The sequence below is a fragment of the Schistocerca gregaria genome, chromosome 4 (genome assembly GCF_023897955.1).
Source record: "Schistocerca gregaria isolate iqSchGreg1 chromosome 4, iqSchGreg1.2, whole genome shotgun sequence".
Classification (NCBI taxonomy): domain Eukaryota; kingdom Metazoa; phylum Arthropoda; class Insecta; order Orthoptera; family Acrididae; genus Schistocerca; species Schistocerca gregaria.
The window spans coordinates 266,477,390-266,504,754 of NC_064923.1; the positions used below are offsets into that span (position 1 = coordinate 266,477,390).

General features: G+C 38.7%; 1 protein-coding gene across 2 annotated transcripts in view; it reads left to right on the forward strand.

Moving 5' to 3' along the window:
* The window catches only part of LOC126266967 (mitotic checkpoint protein BUB3), a 67,215-nt gene that overhangs the window by 13,327 nt on the left and 26,523 nt on the right, over window positions 1–27,365 (forward strand). For both annotated transcript variants that reach the window (XM_049971694.1, XM_049971695.1), the window contains exons 3-5: window positions 5,683–5,752; window positions 11,001–11,152; window positions 26,700–26,858. In XM_049971694.1, the coding sequence (XP_049827651.1) occupies window positions 5,683–5,752; window positions 11,001–11,152; window positions 26,700–26,858 (381 nt within the window). The remainder of the gene's footprint in view (window positions 1–5,682; window positions 5,753–11,000; window positions 11,153–26,699; window positions 26,859–27,365) is intronic.

Below are 27,365 nucleotides of genomic sequence, written 5' to 3' on the forward strand. Positions count from 1 at the left end.
GGATGATACATGTTCCATCCTGGTTTTACTGCTGGAAGAATGGAGCATACACCCAAGATGTCAGGTAAGCCATTTAAACTATGTACATGGTCTGTTAGACTGAACTTGCAAGATATGATACTGAAAAGGGGAGGAAAGCTGAACTGCCAATTAATACTGCATGTGTGATTGATAACGAGGAACTGGATTGGGCCCAATGTTTACTACAACGTAGTTTATCCTTTGTACAGGAGATTTATGATACCTAATTAATGCCTGTCAGTATTGCTAATTCTGATTCAGAAGTGGTGAGTTATCAAAAGGTACACTCATAGATAACTTAGAAGTATTAGAAAATGAAATGGAAATTGGTTTCTGTTTAGAATACAAGAAGCCAGGACAGTCTGTTGATTTAACTGCACTAAGGGAAAAGGTGTCACATCTGTAAGACTGTAATAGAGTAGATATGGAGAAATTGTTGGAGGAATATGCAGGATTATTTAACCCGCCTGGACCATTGCCAGCTATACCTGTGGTGCTACACAGAATTCACACTGGGAATGAGCTACCTTTTTACAAGAAACTGTATAGAGTCCCATATTGCTCACAAACTGTGATGGAGGAATTTATCAATCAACAACTTTGGCATGGAATTATGGAAGAAAGTACTTGGTCATGATCAGCACTGGTAGTAATTGTGCCAACAAAGCCCTCGGATGGGAAAAGCACTTTAGGTTCTACTGCAATAACAGATTTCTAAATGAGCAAATTTCAATGATGCCCAGTGAATAGAGCTACAGGGGCAGAGATTGCTGAAAATAAATGGTACACAATGCAACACATCAGGCCGTCCTTTCTGGTTATTTGCAACCATGACCAGAACCACAACCGTAAACACCGACTACTCATTATTTTACCTACCGGACACACAATTAGAAATTTTGCCTGAGGAAAAGCTGCCTTACCTAAACACCTCATTAAGCCCAACCCTTCTGACTGCCTTAGACCAGATGATAGCAGCACAACATGGTTGGGTAACAATCATATCAGCCACTTGCAAAATAGCGATTGTACTAAGTATTGTGTACTGCACCTCAGCCATTGAGTTGGCCAAATCTCACCTTTACCTCCCTTTAACCTTGGGTCCATATTAGTCAATGTTATGAGAGACCCACACATAGTGAGTGAAACAAAGTAGTAGAAGCAAAACTAGGGATCTAGAGGCTTGGGAGTGAGCCAAGTGCTAGCATGATCAATAAGAAAAAGAAGTGTAAATAGTGCTAAAGGTAAACTGACGCTTGGAGTAAAAGTGGAAATGTGAGAGGCTTGTAATTATAAATAAACCAGTGACAGTGTTTCATCCAGAATCTTGGATGGATTAGTATCCATAGGAGGGAGGAATAGCAACGGGATAACAGAACTTGGAGAAGACTGAGCCTGTAATGTTAACAGCACCACAGCAGGTACTGGTCATTAGACTGCATGATCAGCTCCTGTGTCATGGATGCTGGAATGAGCCTGCCAGACATCACCCCTGCTAACACATCATCATAAGAGGTGCAGCTTCTGCAGTCGATGCACCCACATGCCAGGGGCATTACGTGATACGACAACCTATCTAACTGAACTGCCAGTGAAGCTGTGCCTTAGTCCTTGTGCATCGCCATTGATCCAGACATTGCGACGTGACTCCGGAACGTGGCTCTCCAATAGCTGTCATTACTGAGAACCCAGATATAAGCTCCAGGTCCAGTCCATCTCATGGTTCATCACAGCTGCACCCTTTGATGATGCACAGCTTGCACCAAGCACTGACACATCTATGACGCTGCCTCTTCCAAGCCGCAAATTGATGACCGCTGCTTGAGAGCACAGCCCTGGCACCTGGATTCCGTCTAGCAGCTGCATCTCTATCTGGCTTCCTGCTGTCACCTTGCAGTGGTAACAGGGTCACCCGCTACTGTCCATGAGGAAGCCTGCCTTGCCATGTCCATGCTGGTGCACTTGAATCCAAGGCTAATTCCCTGTCGTCCTCAGTCTGTACACTGAACTATGATCGAGGTTGTCTGTAAAGTGTAATGTTAGCTGATTGGCTGCATTTATCGTTCATTCCTCCATCCACCTCCAGCAGCAAGCCGTTCGCCCACACCATGCATGTCGTCATTACATTACCAGTACCGACTAATATGGTGCTGTGGGTAAGGCACTGGACTCATATCTAGGAGAATGGTAATTCAGATCACCATCTGGCCATCTAGATTTAGTTTTACTCGTTATGACCTATGGTAAATACTTGGCTGGTTCTGTTGACTATTGACAGATGAATTCTTCTTCATCCTTCTTGAATTCGATCTCCATCCCTCCCTTCCCCCCTCCCCCTCCCACTTTCTCAAAACTTAACTGCTAACTGGATGATAAAACTTCTATTAGTCTATCACAAAGTTATTTTTTGAATGCAGTGTGAGATGATTATAAGATACTGCATGCAATTGAAGTTTTAAATACAGTCTGTAGTTACCATTGTTCAAAAATTGCCACTTTTTTTAATTTTAATTTTTATTTTTTTTATGCTGACTGTTTATGCACCAATGAAACTTACAGGCAGTGCAATCGGTTACAATCATCAAGTTTCTAGGTTTGTGTCTTCTAACACTGTTGTGCCCACAGACTAATACTCTTGATAATAATGAGAAGAATAGAAATTGAAGTTTTTATAATGTTTCTGTCTGAAGTAGCTGACATAAACATATGCAATTAATGATGGATGAGAACAGTGACTATGCATAGGCAGCGCCTTTGTTGACTGTACCAATAAAGAGTAGTTAGAAAATTATACTCGTCTTGAATTATTGATCTCATAGTTAATGGCTCCGCTCGTCCTTTTAGTTAAACAGGATATATTCTCTGAAGGGGTTGAGGTTTTGACATGTTTTACAAAGAAAATATTGTCTCCAATAGCGATGATTCTGTGTAATGCATTTCTGTAGCAATTATTTTGATAATCAGTTTCAGTCCACTTTCATAATGTAACAGTACAAACTTATAAATTAAGCACTTTTCTGAATTTCATCATAATCAAAATCTAAACAGTCTTGAATAAACATTTTCCATATATCGTCGAATCTTTATAAATGCATATTACATAGTTACATTGGAGACAAGTCCCTGACTTCACTCCGCCATGTCCATGCTCTAAGAACCTTTCTCACAGATTTCCTCTCTCCAACACTTCCAGAAAAAGCAAAGTTAACAAGGCTGTAATATTTCGATTGTACAGAGTTTCATGGATGTCAATGCAATTGGACTGTACTTTATGTAGAAAATATTTGAAATACAAACATGTTTCATAAAGAGTGAATGACTGTGTGTCGTGCTATATATAATGGATTTTTCGAATAATTCGTGCATTACCAAAAATAAGTTTACTTCCTGATAACTGGCAAAACTAACAAATCTCATTTCATAGGATAATTAGTGTTGTTAGAGACAATATAAAGAAATGGATTTTAAAAATATAATAGAAGAAAAAATACAATAAATGAAATTTTGATTGACAATTACTAAATATCACAACAGTTCCAAAAACTTCCTTTTAGAACATAAGATATGCACATTTCAAAAAAGTAGTAGTATGGAAAGGTGCATTTGACACAGTTGTTTTGTTATAGACTGCGGAACAGATGACACAGCTGTTTCAGTTGCCTGAGTTATTTAAGGTTGAACAACCACATATACATATTCATGGGTAAAACACATGCCAGCCTCCAAATTTCTTGGAAGATTTACATGGAACCATTTCACAAGGGAAAAAGATTGTTCTCAAAAACTCAGCCAATTCTTGCATATTCTTCAATTATCTGTTATTCATACTATCAGTGTATACTAGTCTCATTATTGTTGTATTAATATATGGGCCTGCGCATTGAGCGTTAAGTCAACTTCACTAGCCGGGAAAGTGATGTGAGATACAGTAATGAGGTAACAAGGACTTTCTTAACTACATCAGACAATATGTTATTTTGGGAACATATCCGTTTTACACAATTTCAGATGAGGTAATGATGTGCCTTTATCTGTTTGAGAGGTTGACGCAAGTGCATGAGGATTTTTCACAAACGATCAAAGTGACATGGGAATTTCTCCCTAATGTAATGGAGAGGTCCATGCCATACAATTTGGAAGCGAGTGTATTCTGTTTCCAATCATATGGTGGATGTCATCTGATCATCTGAATAGAGAAGTTCTAAGTTTTTCATAATATCTTTTTCTTTGTATCCACTCATTGGATGGTGAGGAGTTGGTGAATCTCTGCTTAGTGGTAAATATTTTGCTTATTTGTATGCCGTGTTCTTTGGCAAGTCTTAAAGAAAGTGTCTGGAATCATTAAATTAAGCTGTGTACAAAACTGTATCTCGCGACTTTGTCTTTCATTTCTTCCCCAAAGGCCGTATTCTGCTATTCCTCCTCCTCCTCCTCCTCCTCCTCCTCCTCCTCCTCTTCCTTTTCATACTACTGAATTCCAGTCCCCCATCACTTTGAAATTTTTGTCTCCCTTAATTTTCTGAATAATTTATTTTTTAACTATCTCAATAATTTATTTTATCTCATCATAAATTCTTTCAGTCTCAAACAATGGAAACTCCAGGTAGGAATATCAATAATGTTGGAAAAGATGGATTGCACACGAGCAAGCATGCAGGTGTGCTTCTGCAACTTAATGTGTCCTGTTTACAGTAAGTAGCAATCTATCTTTTCCTACATTGTTGATACTCTTTCAGTCTGTTCATCTGCGGTACAAGTAGGCATATTAACTCATACTACTGTGGTGGGTGTTGGCTTTGTCATCTATGGTGGGTATGAAATGTGTTCACTGGGCTGTTCATAGTAGCTTCCCAGCATTCTTATTTCCTTATTCAGTATTAGACCTATTCCTGCATTATCCACATTTGAATTTGTACTTTTAAACGTTTACTCAAAGGTCCTTTGCTTCCCGTCACAATGCCTCACTAATTCCCAGTGTTTCTAACTTTGACCTGTCCATTTCTCTTTTTGAATTCTCTAACCTACTACTTACTCCATTAAGTGAGTAATATTCCGTGCTCCAACCTGTAGAATGCCAGTTTTGTTTTCCCTGATGAAGGCATCATATTGAGAAGCCCTTGCCCAGAGATCCGAATGGAGGAATATTTTACCTCCGAAATATTCTACCCAAGAAGATACCATTGTATTGAATCATACAATAGAGGTGCATGCCCTCAGGCAAAATAATGACTGTTTTCAGTTGTTTGCAGTCACAACATAGCAAGGCCATGTTGGCTTATGTTACAAAGCCAAATCAGTCAATCACCAAGATTGAAGAGACTGCTATCCCTCATTAGGTACTATAGGTACTAACAATTTGCATTTTTCCACACTGTGAGATCTGTCAATGTATACTATGTCATTTTTATCATGCCAGCTCTTTCCTTGAACCAAGCATTGCAACATTCTTAAGCCAAGTATTGCAACGTCATCAATTTAATCAATACTCTAGAGAATTTACTTTTCAGGAGGAAATACCTCCAGTTTTGCAAGTCGGACAACAAAATTTGTGAGTGTGTATCCAATACAATTATGCTGTAACATTTCTGTAGTAAAGGACATGCTGTTAATTACATCTAATACATGAAACTGATTGAAATATATGTTTTTATTGAATTACAGGATGCAGTTCATTCATATAGTGGTGGTTTGGATAACACTTTAAAGATGTATGACTTCAACAGTAATACAGGTAAACATCATAACTTTGCTTTCAAATTCATAGTTGTAATATTTGCTTTTTTGTGTGTATATGATGCCCATTATACTTGATTAGTTTTAGTTAATACCGCACAGTGAACTGATTTCTTGTTGTTTCCACAGAAGAAAAATCTTAAAAAACATTACTGTGTGGTGACTTGTGCAGTAAATTTTTAGGTATACCTGTTTAGTTTGTAAAGTTGATCAACTCAACAGTGTACCTTGTGTCAGGCATATGAACATTCATTTTGTCCTTATTGATGAGAGATTCCTGTTAGTGTGATTTTCTCATGAAAGTTTGTATTCTTTTCTTTGTGTCTTAGCTTTCTGGTACGTACACAGCTATTGCTCCTGAGTTTGTTGCTTGATGACATGGTACTATACTATATGCTGGGTACAGCTTGGGTGCAGTGTTATGCTGTGAATTACATACAAAGAATTTTGCTTTGTAATTTTATTTATGTATTTTGTTAGTCATCTAGGCACTCCAGCGAGCTTACAATCATAACAACAGTTCTCAATTTTTTGTTTATACCATATGTTTATCGATGTGCTGTGTTGAGCATGGCATTCATCTTACCGTTTGGCACCACTTGTTTGTCTTAGCTGTTTTTGCACCCGAAAACAAAACAAAACAAAAAACTGGTTGTTTCTCATATCAGAAAGTCCCAAACTTTGCTACAGCTGTGCCAAAGATGTATTGCTTTTCCATGTCTGCCACTGATATACCCATTTCCTGTAGGTATTTCATTCAAGTGATTAAATGATGCTTCAGTGCCTGTCTGCAGTTGTCATTCTGCCACACTTTTCTCTCTCTTCTTGTTCCCTGCTGTTTCATTGCAGGCTATACCAAACAACATTTTATATTTTTGAAGTCATTCTCTAGTGATAGAGCTCTCTTTGAATTCATTTACTTTTACTGTCTTCCTGTCAAATTGGGACAAACCTGTTGTGTTGCTCTTTCTGTTAAGAGCTGTGAGTCTGAACTTTACTACTGAAAGTAGGGGTTGTAGTTTATATTTATCGCCATTTTAACTTTGACATTATCTCCGGACTGTTCTTAAAGGCAAATCAGTATGCTCTACGTGGAATCTTCCTCCTGTTGTTTTGGTTAATCATCAAGCCGTTTGCTTCCTGGACAGGTGCACTTAATTCAACAAGTTGTTTTCCACTTCTGTTGGTTTTGCTATGTACCAGTTAGCACCCTATTCTGTATTTTGGTTCCTGTCCAACTTGTACATTAAAGTTACCAAGTAAGATCTTCACATTTCAAGATGTTCGCCGTTCTGTTATACATCATATTCCAGTATTGCTCTGTTGTTCAAAGTCCTTCTAATTATTTTGTTTGTTGGTGCATGGACCTTAGTAAAAGTATCTTTTTTGTTTGAAGTGCATATTGTTGGTAAACAGTCTCTCACTTATGGGGTCAAAGTTCAGACAGACTTAAGGATTTTGTTACTGACAACGTGAAGTGTGCTGAGAACTGCAGTTTTAATCATCGTTCTCCTTTTTACTTTGCTCTTAAAGAAACCATATTCACCTGATTAAAAGATTTCTTCCCATGTGAAGCAAATTTCTTGAAATCTATTACTAGAAATTTATTGTGGTGGAGAGCTTTAGTCAGTTGTTTCATCTTGCCAGCATGCATTAATGAGTTTGTGTTTAAAGTTGCCAAGAAAGTCTGTGGCATTGGTTTAAATTTGTGAGACTCTTAAGGATTTGCTAGGTGCTGCAATTCATCTTCAGCATAATGTCTTGTCCTCCTCCCTAATCTATTGCATAGCTTGAGTTTGCTTTGAAGTAATTACTCACTTGTAACACAACCAGAACTGTCAGTCCTATAGGGCCTATACTTTGGCGTCCATTTTGGAGCTTCGTGATAACTCCCCCCCCTCCTTTACCTGGGCTTACGGCCTGCAGCAACTCGGCGAGTTACACAGTCCATACAGCAGTACTTCTTATTATTTATGAATGAAAATGTAAATTGATGAAAGGCTTTAGTCATGTAAACTAAAGCAACTCAAATATTTTCAGTGTTGTACTGTACAACAACAATACAGATTTATTCAAAATTGTATGTTTTATCATCCTCTTTGATGTAACTGAACTTGGTCAGCTATTATTTGTGGACAGACATGATGTGGCTTGGGAGTCATTTGTCTCAAAGTATGTAAGCATGGTGTTCTCAACAGAGGAAAGAGAATTCAAACTATTAATACTCGCTGTATTTCCAGCTGAGCTGGAGAATGATTTCTCATTCACAAAACTGTGAAATTTCGGGTGTAACCTGTGTCTTACTTAAGAAGGAAACGGCCTTGTGCTAAGAAAATCAGAGTGAATTGTTTACTGGAGTTGGACTAGTTGGACTTGAAATCAGTGCCTTACCTTTTGAGGGTAATGTTATTACTGATTGAGCCAATCCTAAATTAATATCATAGCATTCTGTTGTTACATCTACTACTTTCCAAACTTCACGTAAGCTCTTCTGCATAAATTGCTGGGCTAGATCTCATAGAAGAAAGGCTGTGAAGGTGGTTTTTGATTTGTGTTTGGATTGCTCAGTCAGTGAGAGCATTGCTTGTGAAAAGGAAGAGCTGGGTTAAAGACCTGGTATAATACACGGTCTTAATCTGTCAAGAAGTTTCCCTGCACTTCACAGTGCTGCAGTGTGAAAGATTCATTCTGTAACTTTATGCTGCAATTCGTAGGTCAATGAACTATGCACTACTTGTAATATTCACCAGGAGATTTATACATTCATTTGTCAACCTCAATATTGTCTGTCATGTATATTTTACGGAAATTTGCATGCAGAGGTTTGTAGCTAGCATCTTCTATAATGTTGGATAACAAAGTGTCATTTATGTGAAAATCGGTTAAGTTTCCATCTTTCCACTCGGTTCAGCTTGTGCATTAGTTGTAGATTTAAGAATAAATATTTTTAGAGCTGTTTGTTATCCATTGAGAGTTGGTTGAGTCACATCCCTGTAGTCTTATACTATTATTTGCACGAATGTTTTTTTTATTTCCTTGAACACCATGTTTCATGCTTCAAATATCAGAACAACTGACAATTCTTTTTCCTGCCAGAGAGAGAGAGAGAGAGAGAGAGAGAGAGAGAGAGAGAGAGAGAGAGAGAGAGAGAGAGAGAGAGAGTGAGAGTTGCCTGGAGTTGTGGTGTTCCGCTTTCATTGAAAGGGGGGGAGGGGGGGGGGGGGAATCTAGGATATGAATGTTACAAAGGAAATTTTACATACAAAAGTGAAAAAAGCCTATCTGCCTCCAGGGTTTGCAGTGTTGTTTACTGTTGCATCATAAAAGTTAATAGAGGTAAGGAACTCTTGTACCCAAACATTGTCAGCGGAAGCTAGAACTAGCACTAGTACTTGCTAGTACTCCTGCCAGCAAAAACTTGAGGTAAATTTAGTCATGCATATTTTGCAATCTGCAAATGATCAAAGCAGCAGTAAGCTGAAGACCAGTACAAATTCCACACAGGTATATGTGGGAAATCAAGAAAAAGTTTCTCAAGCAGATAATCTTCCAGTTTCAAACCAGATACAAAGAACTGAAAAAGTCACAGGGCCAAAAGACCCAAGCTCATTCCATCAGATAATGCTAGCGTGCTTCTGACTGCTGTGTCTGATTATTCTCCATCAATTGTGTCTATGGAAGAAAAAATCCTATTTATCCGTCTGTATAGGAGATTGCCCCATCACAAGTAGCTTCTTGTTCTGGTGCTGAGACCGGTGCTGGCATAGACATTTTGGCAAGTCTTACTTTAATGTGGTGCATTCTATATTCTCACAAGAGCACATCTGTATTGTGGTAAAACTTTTACAATTTTCAATTTTGTGTTTTGTGTCAACCTAAGTTTTTATGCTAGAGGTTTTAGTGTGTTTCAGAGGGTCTTCCTCATCCTGTCTTAGTTCAGAGACAGGCCAATCACTTTTTGCTGCTGTCTTGTTTTGTGTTTATCATTGTTTCATTTCTCTTCTGAACGAAGAGAAAGACAAAGGGCTCTTTTTTTAAGTTGGTTTCTTTTAACCAGACTCACCTGAAAACAGTAATATACCAGCACTAAAGACATAGTTATCCTGTGTCCTCCTCAACATATCAGTATCATCTTCCCTGTCCCACTTGCTAGCAGATAATTTTATTATTTGTGAGGTAGAAAGTGAAAAGAGACCTTGTGTTGAAAATGTTGGATTTTGAGTTGTAATTTTTATGTTCAGTGTTAGATTCCAACAATGAGAAAGAAAGGTCAGTCTGTGAATTTGAGTGAGTTATGATAGGTGGAGTATTTGTGATGGAAAAAGTGTTTTGAGATAAGGCATTTTAAAGTTTCACTTTATTGCCATTGTTTAATTGGACATATTAAATAAACAAATCCTGCTTGTATATTAGCCTTGAAATGTTATTTGCTAAATGGTACAGATTTTTTTAAAGTGATCATTACATATTGTGTGGTTAACTCATTCACACCTTCAGCACATTGTAGTATACATAAATTTAAAATCGAGCAAATTGGCCCCAGTCAGAGAAGAATTAATTAACCCCACACTGTCTCCTTTTGGAAATGTATTTGTGTTTTCATTCTGTGTTATGGCCAATGGCAAATTAGCAATATATATTAGTATTTATAACTATAATATAAAAAGAGACCGCATGTCTTGCTTGGCATTACTTTAAGTACAAAATGTTCTTTTTTACGAAAAACTATTCTGAGCCCTCTAAGTTTGTTTAAAACTTTAGAGATACTATTTTGTATAAAGCATCCAGAGGTCTGTTTCGCAAAGACTGAGATAGAATGCTTTTAATGATTTTATTGACTCATGTTAGTTTCAAACAACTTTCAAATTGATTCAGACATGTACAGAATGAAGCAAATTATTATAATAAAAAAAGGAAATAAAGATTTTAGACCTTTGAATGTTTTTGCTTGTACTGAAAATGTTAATTCTCTGACAAGAGGTCCGTCCCTTTTCATTTTTTGTGTAGCATAAATAGCTCTATCTATACTCCTAAAGTTCTTTTGCTTCAGTCAATAAATTTTATACTTTAAAGGATCATTTTAATGTTCTTGTTTTTCATATATTAATAGCATCAGACTATGATTTAGTAACAGGCTTCTCAGTATATATAAAACTTACTTTTTAAAACTTAATGATGCATGTTTTAATTCATTAATGAAAAAAAGTGTTTGAGACAATTTGCTATGTTACATGATTGTTGTTTAGAAACCATTGTGGGAACCCATGACAATGCAATAAGAGCTGTAGAATATTCACCAGAAGTGAATGCAATACTCACAGGAAGCTGGGATGCTTCTGCTAAATTGTGGGATCCAAGAAGTGCACGCTGTGTAGGTACTTACACGCAACCAGACAAGGTAAGCACTTCTGCTCATAAAGTTAATGAAATTTCTCTCTACACATGACATAAGTTGTGTTTCCATCTAGGCTTGAAGTACAGCTCCAATTGCAGGAAGCTCTCAGAGTAGTGTAGTTGGATGTCATGGTTTAATTTAGCATTGCCACCAAAGTTTAGTCATGTATGTTCACTGGTACAGTGCATGCAGATCATCATTTTTTTACTGAGTTGAGTGTCTTCTAAAAAAAGGTGTATGCTTCTAAGCACTCTGTTCGTAAGTGTTTTTATTATTATTTTTTATGCACTATTGTTTGAAATAAAAGGAGAGAATGGAAAAGGCTGTAGTGCTTAGTCTGATAAGTGACTGCAACTCGGTTGTCAGAATAATAGTTAGGAATTACTATTTAATTATATCTCAAAAATATTAGCACACACTTTGATATAATTAATGGATCAGGTAAAGTACTTCATATTTGTATTATTTAAGAGGAAAGATCATTGTAAACACATGTAATTCCAGCCGTGTGCATATCAGCACAGTGTTAAATAATTACTGAAGTGAGGAACAGGAGCTTGTAATATTCTGTAGTTTTCAAACGTGAGAGAAATACTACAATTAGAAGTATATGTTTTTGTTATTTCAGTGTCATTTCATGTGGTTGCAAGGTTAAGCTGTACATCATAATTTTCTGCACTCAAAACCTGGCTAAATAAATGTGAACCTTTAATAACAGAACATGAGTGTGTTCTATGGCAATTAATGACTGATCTGTCCGACCAATATAAAATTAAGTACATACATTCAACAGTGCAAATTTCTTCAACATTTTGCAAGTATCAGTGTGGTATGGGAAATATTGTATATCCTTTGATATCAGCCACCTGCCTCCATTGCTAAGGCCACTAATGCACGCCTGTGTGGTGATGATCAGTCTTCTCACCATTGTCCTGGATTGTATTCCAAACCTCTCCACAGTATTTCATGAAGTGATGGCATGTGACACTATTGATTGGGATCCGTCTGACAGGTGGGGTCTTTAATCTTGGTGGCCTCCTTGGGTGCTATTTGAGTAGGCTGTGCAAGTGCATCCTGTATTGCAGCAAAGATCCATGGCTGCTGTTGTTTTCTGCTTGAGGTGAATGACTTAAGGGAGGTGAAAGGAGGAATCCATGACAATCAACAACATGGGGACTAAGATAGTGAATTACTTAAGTGTGTGAGCAAGTCCTGATGCAAAGCTCAAGGAATCCGGCATTGGTAAACCAAAACTACAACCTTGTCATCTCCAATGCTCAGTTAGAGCTATTGTCATTTATTGAACACAAGTTATATAGGAACAAATTAAAATTGTCTGTTAGTCCACAGACAGCAACAGTTCTGGATAGTGAACCACAATAGGAATTAACATGGGATAGTTTCTGATGATGAAGGTGGATAAAGTCCACGCACTATGTAATCAAACAACTTACATTTAATAATGAAAGTTCCATTAAACCTAATAGGGGTGGGAACCATAATTATGTAAGTTAGTGTATTATGCACACAGTAAACAGTTGCAGTGGTCAGTTTCTGCAGGTAGAGGAGACTTGTATAATAGCATCAGATGGGAGAGTATAGCGTTACAGATCAGTGGTTTGGTTATGGGTTACAATATGTTCCACTCCGCTGACGATTCATTGCCTGGTTTATATGTATGCTAACTTTTATCTTATAATTACTTCGTACTTTGCAGTCACAGTTCTCCAAATTATTTTGTGTAGTGGACCTGCTATGCAGTGCTACGAGACCCTGCCATGACACTTCAGCTTTTGCAGTGGGGCAGGTGCCGAAAGAGAGCTCTAATATGTTAGTTCCACTAAATGACGTAGTCATTTTTGTGACAACTCCTGTTTTATAAATGCCTTTACAATAGTGGGTGAACAGATCTCTCTTAATCTGTAACTTGAACTAGATCACAACATGAATTACTGTACTGATTTGACATTTCAGAGGAGACTGACAGAATGACAGTTATCATTTATGATCTTCAGTTGTTTGGCATTGACATTATTGCTCCATGGCTTCCAGTGCACCACCAAGTTGTAACGCCAAATCGTAAGCAGGCCTCCAAGACAGGTGGGGATGTATTTGCCATCACACATTGTTGGTATGCTGAGCTGCCATCTTTTACATTCATGCGCATATTTGTATTTCAATCCACACTGTTCTTTTATTCTTGAAATAACTGTAGGTTTCCCTTTCATTTCAATAATAATAGTAATAACAGTTACATTGCAGACCCATACACATTCCCTGATACACTTACATATGGAATAACTTATATGAAACCTAAAGATCAAGCAGACACAGCAAACCCAGCTAAATACCGCCCCATAACATGCCTACCAACAATATACAAAATATTAATTTCAGTCATTACACAGAAATTAATGAAACATACGACACAGAACAAAATTAAAAATGAAGAACAAAAAGGCTGTTGCAAAGGAGCACGAGGATGTAAAGAGCAACTGATAATAGATGCAGAGGTGACATATCAAGCTAAAACTAAACGAAGGTCGCTCCACTACGCATACATTGATTACCGAAAAGCTTTTGATAGTGTAACCCACTCATGGTTACTACAAATATTGAAAATATACAAAGTAGATCCTAAATTGATACAGTTCCTAAACATAGTAATGAAAAATTGGAAAACCACACTTAATATCCAAACAAATTCAAATAATATCACATCACAGCCAATACAGATTAAGCGTGGAATATACCAAGGAGACTCATTAAGTCCTTTCTGGTTCTGCCTTGCTATGAACCCACTATCCAACATGCTAAATAATACAAATTATGGATACAATATTACTGGAACATACCCACACAAAATCACACATTTGCTATACATGGATGATCTAAAACTACTGGCAGCAATAAATCAACAACTCAACCAATTACTCAAGATAATAGAAGTATTTAGCAATGATATAAAGATGGCTTTTGGAACTGACAAATGTAAGAAAAATAGCATAGTCAAGGGAAAACACACTAAACAAGAAGATTACATAGTGAATAACCACAGCGACTGCATAGAAACGATGGAAAAAACAGATGCCTATAAATATCTAGGATACAGACAAAAAATAGGAATAGATAATACAAATATTAAAGAAGAACTAAAAGAAAAATATAGACAAAGACTAACAAAAATACTGAAAATGGAATTGACAGCAAGAAACAAAACAAAAGCTATAAATATATTAAAAACAAAGATTCTAAGACTTACCAAGCGGGAAAGCGCCGGCAGACAGGCACAATGAACAAACCACACAAACACACACACACACAGAATTACTAGCTTTCGCAACCGATGGTTGCTTCTTCAGGAAGGAGAGGGAAAGACGAAAGGATGTGGGAAGAAGCAACCATCGGTTGCGAAAGCTAGTAATTCTGTGTGTGTGTTTGTGTGTTTTGTTCATTGTGCCTGTCTGCCGGCGCTTTCCCGCTTGGTAAGTCTTAGAATCTTTGTTTTTAATATATTTTTTCCCATGTGGAAGTTTCTTTCTATTTTATTTACAAAAGCTATAAATACTTATGCTATACCAATATTGACCTACTCATTTGGAGTAGTGAAATGGAGTAACACAGACCTAGAAGCAGTCAATACACTTACATGATCACAATGCCATAAATATAGAATACATCACATACATTCAGCAACAGAAAGATTCACATTAAGCAGAAAGGAAGGGGATTTATCGACATAAAAAACCTACATTGTGGACAGGTAGACAATTTAAGAAAATTCTTTCTAGAACGAGCAGAAACTAGCAAAATACACAAAGCAATCACTCATATAAATACATCGGCTACACCACTGCAATTTCATAACCACTTCTACAACCCTTTAAATCACATAACATCAACAGATACAAAGAAAGTAAATTGGAAAAAGAAAACACTACATGGCAAGCACCCGTATCATCTAACACAGCCACACATCGATCAAGACGCATCCAACACATGGCTAAGGAAAGGCAATATATACAGTGAGACGGAAGGATTCATGATTGCAATACAGGATCAAACAATAAACACCAGATATTACAGCAAGCATATTATTAAAGATCCCAATACCACAACAGATAAATGCAGACTTTGCAAACAACAAATAGAAACAGTAGATCACATCACAAGCGGATGTACAATACTAGCAAATACAGAATACCCCAGAAGACATGACAATGTAGCAAAAGTAATACATCAACAGCTTGCCTTACAACATAAACTTATAAAACAACACATTCCCACATACAAGTATGCACCACAAAATGTACTGGAGAATGATGAATACAAGTTGTACTGGAACAGAACCATTATAACAGATAAAACAACACCACATAACAAACCTGACATCATACTCACCAATGAAAAGAAGAAATTAACACAACTAATCGAAATATCCATACCCAATACAACAAATATACAAAAGAAAACAGGAGAAAAAAATTGAAAAATACATCCAACTGGCTGAGGAAGTCAAGGATATGTGGCATCAGGATAAAGTTGACATTATACCAATTATACTATCAACTACAGGAGTCATACCACACAATATCCACCAGTACATCAATGCAATACAGTTACATCCAAACTTATATATACAACTACAGAAATGCGTAATTATTGATACATGTTCAATTACCCGAAAGTTCCTAAATGCAATATAACATATACCGTACAGTTAAAAGGAAGTCACGATTGATCAAGATCCGCGTCACTTTCTACTTCTGACCAGACATAACGTCTGAGATAAGAAAGAAATAATAATAATAATAATAATAATAACCACTTAAAGTACCTTAAACCAAAGTCAATTTTTACCTTTTTTTTTACTTTTTTTTTTTTAAGTCCTTTATGCAATGCAGCTTGTTCGATAAAAGATACTTACCCTGAACACACTGTTTAAAATATAGGAATTTTAATCATACTTTTGCTCATTACCTTCTATAACCTAGTAAGTACCTTTCTCATTTCACATTTTATTACCCTATTTGTATGGGATTTCTATGAGCGATCATAGCATTTCACAGAGAATATGAAAAATACTTGTAGTCGAACAGTTTGATGAGGCTATATCGTGGTTACTCAATTGTGACTGCTTTTCCTTTCCTTTTCAGTTATTGGTTGCAACAGCTTAAGTCTCTCAAATATATGGAGATTAAAAGAAAAGTTTAGGTCCATCCGTACCATAAGAAGTTACATGCTGACATTTTGATCCACAATCCTCTCAACAAATAACAAATTTCAGATTTGTGATTAGTCAAACATTTGCAGAAAAGTGAATGCAAAGAATCATCAATACCTGGTGTATTAACCTTCAGCTATTTTGGAGCAAACTTCAATAGTATGACTAACAGTCACTGTACAGCTTCTAACCTCTGTAAAAGCTGCACTTATGCCTTCTTCTATGGGCAGGTACTGTTAAATACCTTTTAGACCTTTTATTGGAAGTGTCCCTTTTTTTATTCATTGTTAAAAATTGGTCAGGTGCGATTAGGACTTGCACACTACGAATATAGTTTTGTACATTGACAGTTCATCCATTCCAGGAATTGAAAATCTCAAAGGTTTATGTCTTTTATCGAGATTGATGAAGAGACACTGCAGGCAATGTCGTTCTGTTATCAATGTTAGCAAAGGTACTCACATTGGTTGTCTGCTGTCATAGCCCATTAACACCAAATTTTGCCACTATGTCCTAACAACATTTGTCCCACATTGATTTCTGTGGTTATTTCACGCAGTGTTGCTTGTCTGTTAGCACTGACAACTCTTAAGCAAACGCCGCTACTCTCGGTAGTTAAGTGAAGGCCGATGGCTACTGCATTGTTCCTGTTGAGAGCTGATGCCTGAACTGTGGTATTCTTAGCAGTCTCTTGACACTGTGGACTGCAGAATACTGTATTCCCTAGCAATTTTCGAAGTGGAATGTCTCATATTTCTAGGTCCAACTACTATTCCCTTTTCAAAGTCTGTTAATTCCCATTGTGCAGCCATAATCAAGTTTGAAATGAATGACTTCAGTAAAAAAGACAGTTCCACCATTGCACTGCCCTTTTATACTTTGTGTACATGATACTGTCTTCATTTGTATATGTGCCTATTACTATCCCATTACTTCTGTCACCTCAGTGTAAATGATGTATTATCACCAATTTGCCATTTTACAGTATTTCATTCCTTTTCTACATGATCAGTTTGACTAGTTAATCTATCTTGAACCTCTAGTTGCCATTTGAGCAGATTGTGAGTCAATGTTTTCCTCACAAAAGTTAGTTTTCTCTTGACAGCCCTGTTCAGCAGTACCTCAGTGACAGTCTGATCCATCACTTTCCTTAGCCCTGCTTCGAATTTTTCAGTAATTCAATCACCCTTTCCCTTTAGAAATTCCTCTATTTTGCTTTCAAGCTCAGCACACCGATTTTCTAAGCACAACACTGTGAGCTTCAGGCAGTTTCACTCCAGTTGCAATATGTCAAAACAATTTTGGGACAGATTTTTTACGTGTTCAGAGAGGCCCTTAATGGTTTCCTGGAAACCTAAAATTTTGGTTTTTGTGTGATCCAAATCAGATCTTAACACTTCTGTTAAGTTGTTAGCCTCTTCTGCTTTCAGCTGTTCAGTTTGATTCGAAACTTGTTCACTGACTTTCTCAATTTGTTGTTTCAAAGTAGGATAAACATTAGACATAGTGTCTTGTTAATAATTCATATAGGATAGGTTACTATTAATGACTTATTGTTGTTGTTTTGAAAAGTCAATGGACATGCTTTCTAATTTTTACAAAATCAGTGAAAGAGAATTTTGCACTGTAATAACAGATTCATTTGTGAGTGCTGATGTTACGTTATGTACTCCAATAATGGAGCTAGAGATAATTGAATCTGGATAAATTACTGGATTCAAATTCATAGTATTAAAACTTGAGCATTAGAATTAGAGGTAATACTATTGGATACTGTACATGCATCTGTTTCAGCTAGTAATATAATACTACTCACCACAGGTGAGCCAGCAGTTGTGTTCAAGCTGGCAGACTTGCTATTAACAGTTTGAATATTCACATTTACAGTATTTAGTCTGTGCCATTTTCAGCAATTGCTGGTGAGTTGCAACTGTAATAAGGGACAATAACTTTCCAAAACCTTATCAGTTTCACATAATACAACTGAAAATATTTCAGAGGTTATGTCTGCTGCTCGTTAATGTGTGTAGCAAAAAGTATCTTGGGTAACAGATACTGATACACTAACCTGTGGCATGTGCTTAACTACAGTTGTACGCCATCATGCAGAATTTCTACAGATTGTAACTTTAAATACAAAAAATCTAAAAGATCTGACTAACTAAGGGAAAAAAGAGGTCGTAGTGCGTGGGAAATTTATTACAACTGAAGTGGATCTACTTATTTTAAAAGCATTGAGTGATTTTGATTTCTTTACCTGTTGCTGTATATAGCAACAATTGTTATGCTAGTAAATTTGTAACTCTTTGATATTCAATTCTTTTCCATTCAGACTTCCTTACATTTTAGAGAGTTGAGTGCTTGCGTGTAACAGAAAAGAACAAAAATATTACAGCATATACATCATAAAAATAAAGTCCTGTTACAGCCATAACGTAACTCTCCCTCTCCAACTGAGAAGAAGAGTTACATTGCTGAAGGAAATTATTTGAGGAAGAAGATGTGTCAACTCGTATTTCGTTGCCAAGATAACAGGATCACAATGTTTAATTCACGACTGTGTTAATATTAATCATTAGAAGTGTGCAATAGTAGTACAAGAACAAGTTTATATGCCAACTAGCTCTGCCGATGACGAAGAAATGTATGATGAGATAAAAGAAATTATTCAGACAATCAAGGGAGATTAAAATTTAATAGTCATGGGTGATTGGAATTCATAAGTAGGAAAAGGGAGAGAAGGATATATAGTAGGTGAATATGGATTGGGGATAAGAAATGAAAGAGGAAGAATTGTGCACAGAGCATAACTTAATCATAGCTAACACTTGGTTCAAGAAACATGAAAGAAGGTTGTATACATGGAAGAAGCCTGGAGATACTTACTGGTTTCAGATAGTGGTAAGACAGAGATTTAGGAATCAGGTTTTAAATTGTAAGACATTTCCAGGGGCAGATGTGAACTATGACCACAATCTATTGGTTATGAACTGTAGATTAAAACTGAAGAAAGTGCAAAAGGTGGGAATTTAGGGAGATGGAACCTGGATAAACCGAAAGAACCAGAGGTTGTACAGTGTTTCAGGGAGAGCATAAGGGAACAATTGACAGGAATGGGGGAAAGAAATACAGTAGAAGAAGAATGGGTCGCTTTGAGAGATGAAGTAGTGAAGGCAGCAGAGGATCAAGTAGGTAAACAGAAGAGGGCTAGTAGAAATCCTTGGGTAACAGAAGAAATATTGAATTTAATTGATGAAAGGAGAAAATATAAAAATGCAGTAAATGAAGAAGGCAAAAAGGAATACGAACGTCTAAAAAATGAGATTGACAGGAAGTGCAAAATGGCTAAGCAGGGATGGCTAGAGGACAAATGTAAGGATGTAGAGGCTTATGTCACTAGGGGTAAGATAGATACTGCCTACAGGAAAATTAGAGAGACATTTGGAGAAAAGAAAACCGCTTGTATGAATATCAAGAGCTCATATGGAAACCCAGTTCTAAGCAAAGAAGGGAAAGTAGAAAGGTGGGAGTATATAGGTGGTCTATACAAGAGCGATGTTCTTGAGGACAATATTATGGAAATGGAAGAGGATGTAGATGAAGATGAAATGGGAGATATGATACTGCGTGAAGAGTTTGACAGAGCACTGAAAGACCTAAATCGAAACGAGGCCCCAGGAGTAGAAAACATTCCATTAGAACTACTGACAACCTTGGGAGAGCCAGCCCCGACAAAACTCTACCATCTGGTGAGTAAGATGTATGAGACAGGCAAAATACCCTCAGACTTCAAGAAGAATATAATAATTCGAATCCCAAAGAAATCATGTGTTGACAGATGTGAAAATTATCGAACTATCAGTTTAACAAGTCATGGCTGCAAAATACTAACGCAAATTCTTTACAGACTAATGGAAAAACTGGTAGTAGCCAACATCGGGGAAGATCAGTTTGGATTCCGTAGAAATACTGGAACATGTGAGGCAATACTGACCCTACGACGTATCTTAGAAATTACATTAAGAAAAGGCAAACCTATGTTTCTAGCATTTGTAGACTTAGAGAAAGCTTTTGACAATGCTGACTGGAATACTTTCTTTCAAATTCTGAAGTTGGCAGGGGTTGAATACAGGGAGCAAATGGCTATCTACAATTTGTACAGAAACCAGATGGCAGTTATGAGAGTCGAGGGGCATGAAACGGAAGCATGGTTGGGAGGGGAGTGAGACAGGTTTGTAGCCTATCCCCGATGTTATTCAATCTGTATATTGAGCAAGCATTAAAGGAAACAAAAGAAAAATTCGGAGTAGGAATTAAAACCCTGGAGACTAAATAAAAATTTTGAGGTTTGCCGATGACATTGTAATTCTGTTCGAGACAGCAAAGGACTTGGAAGAGCAGTTGAACGGAATGGATAGTGTCTTGAAAGAAGGATATGAAATGAACATCAACAAAAGAAAACTGCGGATAATGGAATGTAGTCGAATTAAGTCGGGTGATGCTGAGGGAATTAGATTAAGAAATGAGACACTTAAAGTAGTAAAGGTGTTTTGCTATTTGGGGAGCAATGTAACTGATGATGGTCGAAGTAGAGAGGATATAAAATGTAGACTGGCAATGGCAAGAAAAGCCTTTCTGAAGAAGAGAAATTTGTTAACATTGAATATAGATTTAAATGTCAGGAAGTCGTTTCTGAAAGTATTTGTATGGAGTGTAGCCAAGTCTGGAAGTGAAACATGCACAATAAATAGTATGTACAAGAAGAGAATAGAAGCTTTTGAAATATGGTGCTACAGAAGAATGCTGAAGATTAGATGGGTAGATCACAAACTAATGAGGTGGTATTGAATAGAATTGGGGAGAAGAGTAATTTGTGGCACAACTTGACTAAAAGAAAGGATCGGTTGGTAGGACATGTTCTGAGGCCTCAAGGGATGACCAATTTAGTATTGGAGGGCAGCGTGTAGGGTAAAAATCGTAGTGGGAGACCAAGAGATGAATACACTAAGCAGATTCAGAATGATGTAGGTTGCAGTAGGTACTGGGAGGTGAAGCAGCTTGCACAGGATAGAATAGCATGGAAAGCTGCATCAAACCAGCCTCGGGACTGAAGACGACAACAACAACAATGAATCATTTAATGTATCATTACAACATCCCTGGTACCATCAAAGACTGGTAATTATGTACATTAACAATATAATAAAAGGATAGTTCCTACTCACCGTATAGCGGATATGCTGAGTCACAGACATGCACAACAAAAAGATTGTCACACAGTTAGCTTTCGACCATCAAGGCCTTGTCAAAATTACACACACACACACACACACACACACACACACACACACACACACACACACACCACAGTGGCAGTCAGCTGGTGTCAGACTGCGAGGAGCAGGCCATTAAGGGTGAGGGGACCAGGTGGGGGTAAAGAGAAGGCTGTGGAGTGGAGGGGGAGGGATAGCAGAGTAGGGGTGGGGGATGGTAAAGTGTTGCTGGGAGCATACAGGGTTGAATGCAGAGTGGGGTAGCTATTCACAGTCTGCACAATAGCAGGGGGGGGGGGGGGGGGGGGGTAGTGTGAAAGGAGAGAAGTAAAAAGACTGGTGTGTTGGTGGAATAGAGGGCTGTGTAGTTCTGGAATGGGAACAGGGAAGGGCCTAGATGGGTAAGGACAGTGAGTGGCAAAGATTGATACCCGGAGTATTATGGGAATGTAGGGTATATTTCAGGGAGAGTTCCTGCCTGTCCAATTCCGAAAAGCTGGTGTTGGTAGGAAGGATCCAGATGGCACAGGCTGTGAAGTGAAGCAGACATTGAAATGAAGCAAGTCTTGTTGAGCAGTGCGCTCAGCATTAGGATTGTCCAGTTGTTTCTTGGCCACAGTTTGTCAGTGGACATTCACATGGAGACACAGCTTGTTGGTTGTCATCCCCATGTAGAATGCAGCACAGTGGTTGCAGCTTAGCTTGTAGATCACCTGACTGGTTTCGCATTTAGCCCCACCTTTGATGGGATAGACTGTGATGTTTGTGACAGAACTGGAGTAGGTGGTGGTGGTGGTGGAAGGATGTATGGATCAGGTCTTGCAGTTGCAGGAATATGAGCCATGAGGCACAAGGTAGGGAACAGAGGTTGTGTAGGGATATTGTTTAGGTTCGGTGGGAAGCAGAATACCACTCTGGGAGGAGTAGGAAGGATAGTGGGCAGAACATTTCTTATATCAGAACATGACAGGAGGTAGTTGAAACCCTGGTGGAGAATGTAGTTCAGTAGCTCCAGTCCTGGATGGTTCTGAGTCATGAGGGTAATGCTCCTCTTTGGCTAGATGGTTGGACTTTGGGTGGTGTTGGGTAACTAGAGATATGTTTTTGTACAATGTTGCGATCTGTAACGGCCTCAGTGAAACCCTTGGTATATTTTGAGAGGGACCGCTCATCACTCCAGATGCGATGGCCACAGGTGGCTAAGCTGTGCGGAAGGGGCTTCCTACTATTCAAAGGGTAGCACCTGTTAAACTGGAGGTATTGTTGATGGTTGGTAGGTTTGATATGGACAGAGGTACTATTCAGGTATAGCTGTCTTTGAGGTGGAGGTCAACTTTGAGGAAGATGGCTTGACGGATTGAGTAGGATCAGGTGAAGTGAATGGGAGAGAAGGTGTCAAGGTTCTGGAGGAGTGTGGATAGGGTGTCCTCTCCCTCAATCCAGATCATGTTTAGGAAGGATTTCCCTAGCTGGCCCATGAATAGGTTGGCATAAGATGGTACCACATGGCTGCCCATAGCCATACATCAGACATGTGTAGGTAATGCCTTGAAAGAAGAGTCTCTACTCAAATCTTTAGGCCCACCCCAGAACCTCTCCTGGAGTCCCTCTCTCTCCTCAACCCTACCATTCCCCACACTCCCACCTTCTCCGTATTTCCTGCATAAACCCAACCACCCAGGACGCCTCATTGTGGCCAATTACTGTGCCCCCACGTGGAGAATTCCTGATCTCGTAGAGCACACCTTCAGCGTGTTACCTGAATCCTATCCTCCTACCATTTCCTCCCCTGACTCTCCACAGTTCCTATCCCTTTATCACACAGTGCCCTGCTTGTCACTATTGATGCCTCCCCGCATAAAACTAACATCCCTAATGTCCATTGCCTTGAACACTACCTTTCCCAAGGCTTGACAGATTCCAAACCAACCACCTCCTTCCTAGTCACCATGACCAACTACATCCTCACCCACAATTACTTCTCCTTTGAAGGCATTACCTACAAACAAATCCAAGATACGCTATGGGCACCCATGTGGCACCATCTTATACCAACCTATTCATGGGCCATCTAGGGAAATCCTTCCTAAACACCCAGAATCCCAAACCCTTCGCCTGCTTCAGATTCATTGATGACATCTTCGTGATCTAGATCAAGGGGTAGGACACCCTATCCACATTCCTCCAGAGCCACGACACCTTTCTCCCCCATTCACTTCATCTTGTCCTACTCAACCCATCAAGCCACTTTCCTCGAAGTTGACCTCCACTTCAAAGATGGTTTTATCAGTACTTCTGTCCATATCAAACCTACCAATCACCAGCAATACCTCCACTTTGACAGCATCACTCATCCCATACCAAGTATTCCCTTCCACACAGCCTACCCACCTGTGGCAGTCGCATCTGGAGTGATGAGCGGTCCCTCTTGAAATATACTGAAGGTCTCACTGAGGCCATTACAGATTGTACCTGCCCTCCCAACCTCGTACAAAAGCAGATCTCCCATGCCTTATCTTTCTAGTTACCCAAAACCTCCCAAAGTCCCACCGTCCAGCCATAGAGCAGCATTCCTCTCATGACTCGGTACCACTGGAACAACTGAATTACATTCTCTGCTAGAGTTTAGACTACGTCTCATCGTGCCCTGAAGTGAGAAATGTCCATAAAGATCACCTATCCAATCAAAGACAGGCCTACCTGTCAAATCAGTCATGTCAGCTAAGCTGCAACTAGTGTGCTGCATTTTAAGTGGGCATGACAACCAACAAGCTGTCTGTCTGCATGAATGGCCACCAACAAACTATGACCAAGGAACAACTAGACCATCCTGTTGCTGAGCATGCTGCCCAACATGACTGCCTTCATTCCAATGACTGCTTTACAGCCTGTGCTATCTGGATCCTTCCCACCAACATGAGCTTTTCTGAATTGCACAGGTGGGAACTCCCTCTCTCTCTACATTCCCAAAACCCACCTGATCTCAGCCTTCAGTAGTTATTGTTCTTACTCATCCAGCTCCCTTCCTGTTCCCATTCCAGCAGAACACAGCCCTCTGTTCCACCAATGCACCCAGTCTTTTACTTTCTCTCCTTTTCCATTAACCTCTCGCCCGCTGCCCTCTCCCTCTGTCCAACCTTCTGACTGCACCTAGCTGCCCCAGTCTCCACCTCGTCCCTGCATGCTCTCAGTAGCACTTTACCATCCCCCATCCCTACTCTGCTATTCCTCCTCCCCACACCGGCCTTCTCCTTAACCCCGCCCGGTTGCCTCTCCCGTAATGTCTTGCTGGATGTAGTCTGGCTCCAGCTGCCAGAGACTGTGGTCGTGTGTGTGTGTGTGTGTGTGTGTGTGTGTGTGTGTGTGTGTGTGTGTGTGTGGTCGTGTGTGTGTGTGTGTGTGTGTGTGTGTGGTCGTGTGTGTGCGTGCGTGCGCGGGCACGTGCGCCAGTTGTGTGTGCATGAGTGTGTGGGGGTGTGTGTAGGTTGCCCAACTCAGTATCTCACTTATATGGTAAGTAGCAACTATCCTTTTCATTATATTGTTACATTTTGTCTTGGTATTTCCATTGTTTAATTAGTACATTAGATACACGGCAAACTCTCTTACTATTTTAAAATGTGGCTGCTGCTGCTGGAATTGATTGTAGAAAGCCTGTTAGGGCATTCCCTGGAGGTAAATCAGACTGAAGTTTTAAGTTGTCTAGTAGAGTTGCGTTCTTAGTTTGATAAGTTGATATAGCATTACACACAATAGCTCAGTTTATGAGATCTACATTTGAGCTCTGGTCTGCCAATTGCAATCTGCTGTGATGGTTCACAGCACAGTCCAGTGTGTAGTGAATGTTCCAGTTTGTACTTCTCAAGGCTATTGTAGTGCTTTCCAAATTTTCTCCCTCCTCCCCCCTCCTCACACACACCTTGTACCCGCTGCTAAATTAGGAAGTTAGGTCGACTCTTAAAAACTTGAGTTAGTAGCTCCACCCCGTTCTCTCCCCCTCTCCTCTCTATCCCCCCTCTCTCCCCTCTCTATCTCTTTTCTTCCCCTCTCTCCCCACTCTATCTCTCTCCTTCCTCTCTCTATCCCCACTCCCTGCACTACCTTAGTTTAACTGTGGCTGCAGTAAACTCACATGAGTGATCTATATACAACTAACAGTTCAGAAAGTTTATATGACCTATGACCTTGTTACGTCAGTCACTAGCAGTCTTGTTGAATATTTTTATTCCATTTTCTGCTTCCTACTCAAATATTGTGTGATGAAGCAAAGTGATGCAGCAAAACATACTCAGATATTTGTATAAGGGATTTTGGATCAAAATCTAGTGTGACTGTACTGGATTTTTTGTGATTTCTGTAAATGATTTGCATTGGAAAATCAGTGGAATTGTTTAGTAAGTGAAGCCACAGTTATTTCCTTAATTCATGAGGATGGATAATTACCCTACTTTTGGTTGGAGTCAAGTGTTATCAACAGTGAAACAGTAACACAAATGGATAAACAAATTGAATTTGGGAAAGAAAGTATCAGAGATATACATGAAGTAAATTAAGGAAACTAGGAAAAAATGGTGGAATTCAAATGTAAATGTTACTGAATACAAGGTCTCTTAACACTGATATGATGGTCTGTTTCTAACATTTTAACAGCTGATTAAATGTGATTACATGCTCCTAACCCCTCCCCCCCCCCCCCCCCCCCCCTCCACCTCCTCCCAACTCCACCTTCTCCCCCTTCCCAACCTGACTCTTTGAAAGACAGGCGCCTTGTTTTAACTAAACATTACTTTTATTTAAGAGGGTACGTTAGTGTCTAATTTGATGTTGCAGCAGTTCAGGCAACTGCTGTGACCTGACACTTTCTGGGAAGTACATCTTGTCTCTCAGTGACGACGCAGAAACACTTCTCTCTCGTACAGAAAATATTCCTGAATAATTCAGATACTGTACTTCAGAGATGTTGAATATTTGAATTGTCATTTTATTTATTAACTCTAAGCTTCAGTTTGTTTTTCTACAGTGCATTAACATTGCACCCTCTGTTGTGTTCCAGGTATTTACAATGAGCTTGTGTGGTGAAAAATTTGTTGTTGGAACAGCAGGACGAAAAGTGTATGTTTGGGACTTGCGTAATATGGGTTATGTACATCAGAGAAGAGAATCAAGTTTAAAATACCAGACAAGATGCATTCGATGCTTCCCAAACAAACAGGTATGTGTTAAATATATAAGAAAGTATATATGACACTGGATAATTGGATGGATTACACCACACACACACACACACACACACACACACACACACACATTTTTCAATTTTTATATGGAAAGATTTATCGGGCCATCCTTATTATCATTGGAGTAGAATCTTCAAATTCTCGATTTGTGCCATCTCCGTCTTGCACAGTGTTTATAGTACAGGAATAATGTGCACCCTGTTTTATGGCCTGTCTTCCCTGTTACTTGCATTTTTATTAGATTGCCACCATGATTTTTGTACTTATTTTCTCATTTAATCATCATACTCTGGTTCATTCCTGAGTGTTAGACAACTAGCTCTGTGTATGGAGTAGTATTCTGTTAATTTGTGAGTAGAATTAAAATTTTTTATTTGTTTGCAATATTATAAGATAGTAATTTGTACTCAGTTTGTGTGAGAAGCTGCAATTAGTTCATGGAAACCACTTCTGGCTCTAAAAATCTTTCTGTGGTGCCTATA